General features: G+C 63.7%; 1 protein-coding gene across 1 annotated transcript; it reads left to right on the forward strand.

Annotated features, from left to right (window-relative positions):
- The first annotated feature begins 441 nt into the window (after positions 1 to 441).
- CSF1 (colony stimulating factor 1) lies at positions 442 to 8,779 on the forward strand. The gene is made up of 9 exons (XM_074893779.1): positions 442 to 539; positions 1,648 to 1,779; positions 3,600 to 3,662; positions 3,961 to 4,140; positions 4,407 to 4,584; positions 5,568 to 6,409; positions 6,685 to 6,740; positions 6,831 to 6,883; positions 7,217 to 8,779. The coding sequence occupies exons 1-8, from the start codon at positions 519 to 521 to the stop codon at positions 6,880 to 6,882; spliced, it is 1,524 nt and encodes a 507-aa protein (XP_074749880.1). The 5' UTR covers positions 442 to 518; the 3' UTR covers position 6,883; positions 7,217 to 8,779.
- Positions 8,780 to 9,026: the final 247 nt, after the last annotated feature.

Genomic DNA, 9,026 nt, shown 5'->3' on the forward strand with positions numbered 1-9,026 from the left:
CGCGGGGGCCGAGCGAGCCGAGCTAAGCCGAGCTAAGCCGAGCTAAGCCGAGCTAAGCCGATCCTATCCGATCCGATCCGGGCCGATCCAGTCCGACTCGACCCGAGGGGGCCGATCCGGGTCGATCCGAGCCGCGGGGGCCGATCGAGCCGAGTCGAGCCGAGCCAAGCCGAGCCAAGCCGAGCTAAGCCGATCCTATCCGATCCGATCCGGGCCGATCCGAACCGCGGGGGCCGATCGAGCCGAGCCGAGCCGAGCCGAGTCGATCCGCTCCGCTCCGCTCCGAGGGGGCCGATCCTGGCCGCGGGGGCCGAGCCGAGCCGAGCCGAGCCGAGCCGAGCGGGGCCGGGCCGCGGCGCTGGCCGCTCGCCAGCCCTTTCTCATAAACCACATGCTGCCGCGGCGCTATAAAGGGGAGCGCGGCGGCGGCGGTGGCTCAGCCCGGCCCCGCTCGGCTCCGCCGCCGCCTCGCCCGCATCGCCCGGCCCCGCCGCAGCCCCGGCCCCACGGCAGCCCCCATGCCCCGCCTCGGAGCCAAGGTACGGCGGCCCCTCCCGCTACACCCCCCTCTCCCCCGACCACCACCCCCCCGGGGCACGGCGCCCGCTGCCACCTGCGCGGGCTCCCCGCGGGGAGCAGCCCCCGCCGCTCCGTCAGACCCGGTTCTCCTCGGACCCCCTCCCCGGTCGTGCAGGGGGACGTGGCGGATCCCCTCTTCGGGGGTCCCCGTGGGGTGATGCTCCAGCCCCGTCCGGACTCCCGGCCCCGCGGGGTGAAGCCCCATCCCCCGCCCCGGTTCTCGGCTCCATCCCCCGCCCCGGTTCCCGTCTCCGGCTCCAGCCCCGTCTCGTCCCCGGCGGGGTGAGGCTCCGGCCAGCCGTAGCCGTGTCTCGGTGGTGGCCCGGGCGGCATCTTGCAGTTTCACAAGAGGGGAGGATTTCTGGACAACCTCCAAGGGAAATTCCGCCCCCCACCCATCACCCAAGCACCCTCTCAGTGCCGGTACACCGGGGGGGGGCCCTCAGACGCACCCACCCCGGGGGTCTGCTCTATCCTCACCTCGGGGGTCTTGGCCCTGGGACAAGCCCCATTGCCTACCGGGGTCCCGCCATGGTTTGGGGCCTCCCCGTTTCTTTGCAGGGGGATTGGGAGGGGAATTTGGGGCGACGCCAGAGCCGCTGCATGGAAAGAGCCCGGCGGGTGCAGGCACTGGAGGCTGGGGGGGGTCCGGAGGGTGGGAAGAGGATTTTTGGGGATGGGTGGGTCAGCGTGTCAGACGGCTCCCTGGAGCCGGGGTGGAGGAGAAGATTTGCAGGAGAGACAGAGAGATGGTGCGGGAGAGGGGACAAGAGCTGGATGGGGAACGTGGAGGTGGCCAAGAGCCGTGTTTGGGCTTGTACCAGCCGGGTCCTGGCCATGCAGTCCCCACACCGGGACTGGGAAATTCCCTGCTGACCTGGCGCTCCTAAAAATAGCAGGATGGGTGTTGGGGTTGGAGGACCATGGTGGGGTTATCCAGCTGGCCTGTGGTCAAGCCCTGTCCACCACAAAGGTGGCCACTCTAGGGGGTGGTGGGGAAGGGCAGGGGGCTTGGGGTGGCGTTGGGGGGCTGAGCCCTACTCCAAGCCTTTGCTCTGCCATGCTCAGGTGTGTCTGCTTCGCTGCACCCTGCTGTCGTCCCTCCTCCTCCTCCTGGTCTGCAGCATCCATGAGACGGAGCAGAACAGCTACTGCCAGCAGATCATCACCGAGAAGCACCTGGCCGAGCTGGAGGAGCTGGTGAGTGCCCTCCCCGGCTCTGCTGCGGGACAGGGGCTTGTTCAGGGCCAGACAGGCACAAATCCATCATTATTTAGGGCTGAAAATAAGTAAATCAGCTTATTTTCAACTCCACCAGCAAAGTGGTGGTACCCAGGAGCTGAGCATCTGTGGGCATGAGACACAAGCGGGCATGGGGCGGGGGGGTGACGTGCTGTCATGCCTTTGGCAAGAGTGGCTGCAGAAAAGGGCCGGTGAGAGACGTGGAGGAAGAGGGGAAGCGGGAGCTGGCAGGAGCGTGGCCGGGAAGGGGACACGAGTGGGGCTGGGTGGGTGCAGGAGCGATGAGGAGGAGGTGGAGGGGATGGATGCTGCGGGGCCGTGGCGTTTTCCGGGCGGCTGCGCAGGGGTTAAACCGAGGAATCCGGCTGCATTCCTGAGTCCAGCTGCTTGCCTGGAAGCTGGGCTGGCAATGGGGCTGTGGGTGGGTGGCAGGCAGCGAGGGGGGCCGCCGGCCAGGCTAGCCGGGTGCTGGAGCCAGCCGGGCTGGGGTGATGGGTGCCTTCATCCTGCGTGGCCCGTGGGCAGCTCCGGGTGCTCGCACCCACCCCATGGGGAGGCAACTCCTGGCCCCATCCCGGCTGCTGGGGCCATATCTCGCCCTGGCCCTTGGCTCACCTCCGAGCGGGGAATCACGCGGATGTTCAGGGGAGAAACAGGAATCGGGGGCACGCAGGGATTTGCACGGTTGTCGCAGATTAAATTCCATCGCTGCAGCGAACGGGGCGCGCGGGCGAGAGGCGATAGCGGTACCTCTGAATCCTCGCTGGCCGCTTGCTTTGCACCGAGCTCTCCGGCTCGCAGCGTGTAACCGCTGTGTCGGGGCTCGCTTTACCTCTTCCTCTTTAAGCGCTGAGCTGTGGTGTCGGGAGCTGGCAGATATCGTGTGTGCAAGCTCAGCTTCCTCTGCCCAAGCTGTCCCTGCAAGCTCCAGCACCCCGCAACCCCGGGGAGCCTTTGCTTTGCAACCCTTGGGGATTAAAAATGGGTGCGTGGTTGGGGGGAGAAAGGGGATGGAGCAGGTTTGAAAGGAAGTTGTGGTTTCCTTGCCGGGGATTGCAGCCCTCTCCTCTTCTCACAGGCGGAGGAGCCAGCCCTCGCTCCAGCCTCTGTGGGATAATGGAGCAATTGTTTCCGGGCCGGCATCCCAGGCTGGGAGGGCTAGGGCTGCCAGAATTGCCGGCCGGCAATTCTGGCAGCCCTCGCCCTCCCAGCCTGGGATGCTGGCCCGGAGGCAGGGGGCTTGTTTGGGGTGGGTTTTCACCCCCATCGGAAAGGGTCGTGGCACGGGGAGGGGGCTGCGGGACCCCGGCGTTGTGCGATGCCGGGGGATATGTGACCTCGGTGTCATGGCCACCTCCTGCGTGGCAGGATGCTCCTTTGCAGCCTGGCTTTAGCGGAGCCGAGCGGTGCAGGGGAGATCATGGGAGAATCAAGCAGGGCTGGGCTCTGCCGTGGCGCTGGGAGGAGGAGGAGGAGGAGAAGGAAGAAGCAGGGCGTGCCTGATACAGGGAGCACGCTGTCCCGATGGGAGAGGGGATCCTGGGCTCACCCCTGCCAGAAGTTCAACCTTAGGGCAGTGTCTGTGTGAGGAGGAGGATGGTGTGGGATGAAGCAGAGGTGGGAGTAGACACCCCACCCCCCCCACCCCCCCCCCCTACAGATTCAGGGGGCTCAGGCAACCTCTTCACACCCTCGGGGTGCCCATCTCAGCTCCTCTGTCCCTTCCCCCTATGTTACCCCCCGGGGCCACAGGGTCACATCCTGCTCTCTCCTTCCAGGCTGACACCCAAATGCAGCACCCGGGCAGGGTCTCCTTCAAGTTCATCAATAAGATGCAGTTGGTGAGTGGCTCCTTGCTGGGTACCAGGGGACAGAAAGGGACAGGGACCAGGGCTCGCTGGTGCACAGGGGCAAGGTCCCTGGGTCCCCAGTCTCCCCTCTCCTGTCCCCCTTCGTGGGAGGCAGCCTGGGAGGGACCCATCCTGCCTGGCCAGGCAGCTGTTGAGCCTGGGCAGCCTGTGGGACCGTAGAAAGGCATTTTGTGGCTCCGTGCCTCAGTTTCCCCCAGGCCTCTGCCCATCCAGTCACCAGTCTCACTTTTTTTTTGGGGGGGGGGGGGGGTGGTCTGTGTCCTCGCAGAAGGACTCTGTCTGCTATGTGAAAGCTGCCTTTCCTCTGCTGGGCAAGATCCTGGAGCGAACGGAGTTCAAGGAGAACTCGTCCAACGCCAAGAAGATGCAGATGGTGCGCAGGATGTACAGCCGCATCGACGAGAACGTCGACCCCTGCATCAGGGAGGAGGATGATGAGGAGAGAAAGGTACGGTGTCCCCTGCCTCGTGGGGTGCCAGGTCTGCGGGGGTGTGGGTCTGAGTCCTCATCCTTGGGTGAAATGGGGAGTCCAGAGCATCCTGGGGTGGGCGTGTGGGCAGGACCTTGAAGTGGAGCAGAGATGGGATGTGCATGGACATCAGGGAGCTGGGGGGGGTCAAACCGTGCCCTGGGTGCAGTGTGGTACCCCGTGGTGGTGGCACCAGCTGTCCTGCACGGTCACGGAGCCAATGCTGAGCCTGGCTCTTCCTCCAGCTCTCACAGATGTGCTTCGAGGAGTTCACCACCTCCCCCTACGAGATGCTGCTGCTGGTGAAACAATTCTTCCAGGACATCAACCAGCTGCTGCAGAAGCAGGAGACCTTCGAGAAGGATTGCAGCCAGGTCTACCGCAGGACCTGCCTGGGACCCAGGAAAGCCGAAGCCTCACCAGGTGAGACACCGAGGCTTTGCCTCTGCCCGGCAAACCCGTGCCGGGCTGGGGGGCTCGGGCTCGCCTGCATGGAGCAGCTTGACAGCCGCGTGTCCTCGTCCGTGGGCACACGCGGGCGCCGTGGGCACGGCACGTGTCTGCCTTGGTCCCCGTCTCTGTCGCTCGGCTGGTGGCCATCCCCATGGGGTGGCCTTGGCAGTGTGTCAGCGAGCTCTATGTCTATGTCTGGGGAGAGCCGGGGTTGGGAGAAGGGGCTGGCCCCACTTTGGAGGTGGGATTTGGGCTGAATCCTGATGGAAACAAGGCCAGAGAGAGATGCTGAGGGGGAATGAGGAGGCACCTCCATCGGCCCGGCTGGAGGCATCGGGCTGGGCTCCGTCTCAAAGCCCCAGCGCCCGGGCTGAGCGTAACACAAAGAAATCGATGCGCCGGGACCCCTCTGCCACCGACATGCTGCATGACCTTGGCTGTGTCACTTCAGCTGCCTCGTGCCTCAGTTTCCCCTGACCAAGCCTTCGGGGAGAGCGTTGTCCGCCGGGGTGGAAGAGCCCCGTGTTGCCGTCCGTGCTTTTGCGAGCACCCGTGCTGTGTGTTTGCATGTCCCTGGAGGAGATCTCTCGGGGTTGTCCGTGTGTCAGAGCTGTGCCATGTCCCCGTGCGGGGGGGGGATGTTAAACGTGGCTGTCTGGCTCCTGCAAGTCGTGGATAACCCACTGCCACCGGCTCAGGGCACCCGGTGACTCGGGTTTGCTTCATCCTCCCCACTGCTTGTCATCTTTGTGCTGCCATGTCTGTCCCTGCCTGTTCCCTGCCTGTTCCCTGCCTCACTTTTGCTCTCACTTTTTTTTGGGGGGGCTGTCGGACCTGCTTGCCCGGGGCTGTGGGGAGGGACGGGGATGCTGCCCCCGACCTCAGATCTTCTGGCTCGGCCCCTCTTGGGGGCTGGTGACCCCACGGCCATCTCTTTTCTCTGCTTCTTTCAGGTGTGGGGACAGATCCCGACTGCAATTGCCTGTCCCCTGCCCTCCCTTCTGCCACCCAGCCCTCCCTCTCCACTGTCACCCATGCTGGCAGGGAGGTGGCACCCGCTAGCACCCAGGTCCCTTACAGTCTCCTCCATGCCACCCTCGCTGACTTAGATGCCCCGTCTCAGCCCCCCAGTAGCACGGACGGCGGCTCGGGGACCGAGGAGGTCCTGGGTGCCGGGGTAGGTGACACGGTGTCGGTGCCGTCCCCCGCGATGCAGCAGACAGCTCCAGCCGACAGCGCCGAAGCCCTCCTGGATCCGGCCGGGACCCTTAACCTGGCAGCGGTGGACGTCCCCATCCTGCGTGGGGATGGAGAGCTGGTGGACAGGGGCACTGAAACGGTGGCCGGCCACTCGCCACAGGATCCGGCCCAGAAGCAGGGAGCCTCCATCCTCCCGGACCATTCCAGCGGGTTCAGGACCACCACGCCGGCAGCATCCCCCAGCGCCGGCTCAGCAGGCGGCGGCGGAGCCAGGATCCGTCCTGCCGAGGCGTCCGAGCCCGTCACGCAGCTCCGTTTCTCCAGGATGGCCCCGGAGATGCGGGGCCGAGCACCGGGTGGCCCCGGGGACGGGGCGAGGGTGCGAGGCTGGGGGCTGAGCCGGCTGCGGGAGCCCGAGGATGGTGGGGCTGGTCCCAGCTTTGACTCTGGCTTTGTTCTGAGCGCAGAGCAGCGCGGGAGGGAGCCGGCCGTCAGGGAGGGCCACCGGGAGCCCCTGATATACATCACGGTGGCCAGCGTGGTGGCCGTCTTGCTGGCCATGGGAGGGCTGCTCTTCTACAAGTATAAATCCAGGGTAAGGCCCCCCCACCCCCCTGCCTCCTCCCCAGGCACAAGCATCCTCTCCTGCCTCAGTTTCCCCACTTGTCTCTTGGTCCGGGTGGGTTGAGCCCCACCTTCTCCATCATTTTGAGATGGAGGGGACATGTGGTGGTGCTGAGCAGAGTGGGTGGATGTTATTTGCAAGATTTTCTTCCCCCCCTTCATTGCGCTGGGGGTGAGAGCCCCCCCTGTCGCAGCCCCCTCCCCTTTCCCAGGGCTCATCTCCCTGTTCCCCCTCCCTCCACACAGGTCCTGGAGCGGCCGCTGGAAGATGGAAACTGCGACCCCGAGGAGACAGAGAGCAGGTGGGTGTGATACCATCCTGCCTCGGGGGGGCTTTGGGGACCCTCGCCTTGGGCCACCCTGCCCTAAACCCCCCCGACTTTCCCTTGCAGGGCGCTGCAGGGAGCGAGGGGATGTCCAGAGCTGGAGACTCGGGACCTCTAAGGTGAGCAGGGGCTGGATGGGACCTCGCAGGGCTCCGGTCCAAGCCCCTGGGGACAGTGTAGAGTCCCCAGACCGTCCCCACGGGCACTGACCTCAGCCACGGGCAGGGAAATTTGGCTGCTGGCAGGGGGTGGATGGGGTGGGAGGACATGGAGAGGAGCAGGTCTGCGCCCCAGCGCTGCCAGCGTGCGGTTTTGCAGCCCATTAATCCATTACCAGCACTTTCTTAATATATATAGTATTTTTTCCTGTGGTTTTTATGTGTTTCTCCCGCTCTCCCCGCCTTCCCTGGCAGAGCCTCGGCTCCCACTCATCTTTCTCCTCCTTTCCCCAGGGCCCAAGGCGGGATGTGAAGCTGCTCGGGGGACGGATCCGGATGCTCCTGCCGTGCGAAGGAGGGTGGGCACACACTGGCCCCTCCACGGTCCTGCCATGATGCTGACGCTCCCTCTTCCCTCGCCCCACACCGGCGGCCAGAGACTGCAAAAAAACCCCTCCCTGGCAGGGACAAAAGGATGGGGGGATGCACCCCAAGCGGGATTCCCTGGGAAGCGGAAGGCTGGAAGGCGTCAGACTGTCACCGAAGGGCTTCGCTGGGACAGCGGCGGTGGCTGATGTGACACCGCGGTGCTGAGCAGGACGATGGAGACGCTGGATGTGGGGTGGTGGATCCTGCTCGGACATGGCCAGTGCTGGCTGAAGGTGGAGGGGACCAGCTCCCCCAATCTCCTGGCTCTTCTCACACCCCAGCACGGCGGGGTTTGGACCAGCACCCATTGCCCCCCTCCTGCTTCACCCTGCCTTTCCCCAGGCTTCAGCTGGAGCATCCTGAATGCTGGGTTGGGGGGGGGTGTGTGTCAGTCACCAGGACTCCCCTGGGCTGCACAACCCCAGCCCCGACTTGCAACTTAAACCTTCACACTGTGAATATTTAAAGCCCACCCGTGCTCGTGTCCCCACGCGGGGCCGGGCGTGGGGGTGACGCTTGGCACCGTCCCGCTCCCCATCCTCCTGCCGCCGGAGATCTGGCTCTGGTCCCACGCCCGAGCTGGCCTCGGCTCGCCGTCATGCCGTTAGGGTTTTATTTTTAATATAGCGGATGAAAGTCTTTATCCCACAGAAGTATTTTACGGGGGGCCTGTCCTGCCCCCTCACAGGGTTATTGCTGCGAGCTGGCCTCGCCTGCAACTGGATTTCTTTTGTGACTGCGCTTTAGAGAAGGGAAATGGGGCCGGGGAAGGACTGGATCGACGGGGACAGAAGACGTGGAGATGCCCCAGCCGGGTACCCCGGGGCTTTTCGGCTCAGCTCCCCTCCCTGGCTTAGGGAAGAGCCCGGTTTAGGATGCACCAGCCCCGGAGATACCCCGAAGGCCGGGCTTGGGCCGCATCCTGCCCCGCCACAGCATCCCTCCGGCCCCAAATGTGAAGCGTGGCCTGCGCTGCTCTTGGGTTTTGAAGTATTATTTTTATACGATGGAAGAAAACGTGGACAAACCAAACTGTTTTTAAAGAAAGCATTACTATTAATTTTTTTTTATATATATGTGTATTTATGACTGCCACAAGGAGGGGTTTCTAGTGCAAGGGACTGGTGTAAAGCAGAAGGAAAGCCCTGACTGCAGCAGGGAGGCTGGGGCCAAACTTGCTGCTGGTGTAAGCCACCAGCTCGGCACCAATTTGCACCGTGGAGGAGATGCTGACCCCGTGCCAACCCCATTCCTGGGGGAGAAAACTTGCCTTTAAGCTGTGTCAGATTTATTTTGCCTCTTTTTTTTTTTTTTTTTTTATACAATGAAATGTTGGAATATTTTATACAAAGTCATTTAAAGTCTATTTAAAGAAAATAATAGAAAACAGCTTGTATATTTAATATTATTAATAAACAGAGATGTGTAGCACTGTGTAAGGGTGGGAGCTGGTGGGGGGTATGGGGAGGGGGGTGAGGGGACATCTTGGGGGGGGTGTGGGGAGGGAGAGGGGATCTGTCTCCAGTGCTATTACATTGGGCTGAGCACTGGGGGGAGATGGGGGGTGCTGCTGGAGCTGGGACATGCAGGAAGTGTGTGTGTGTGTGTGGGGGGATGGAGCCTCCCCCTCCCCCATCCTGACTCCAGGATGCTCCTAGGCTGGATCCCAGACCCA

This window comes from Strix uralensis, chromosome 24 (assembly GCF_047716275.1).
Source record: "Strix uralensis isolate ZFMK-TIS-50842 chromosome 24, bStrUra1, whole genome shotgun sequence".
Lineage (NCBI taxonomy): Eukaryota > Metazoa > Chordata > Aves > Strigiformes > Strigidae > Strix > Strix uralensis.

What these genes read in the sequence shown, in the direction of transcription:
- CSF1 (XM_074893779.1), top strand. Translation starts at nt 519, where the DNA reads ATGCCCCGCCTCGGAGCCAAG. An exon ending in AGGATGATGAGGAGAGAAAG is followed by an intron (nt 4,141 to 4,406) that starts GTACGGTGTCCC and finishes CTCTTCCTCCAG; the next exon opens with CTCTCACAGATGTGCTTCGA. An exon ending in TCTACAAGTATAAATCCAGG is followed by an intron (nt 6,410 to 6,684) that starts GTAAGGCCCCCC and finishes CCCTCCACACAG; the next exon opens with GTCCTGGAGCGGCCGCTGGA.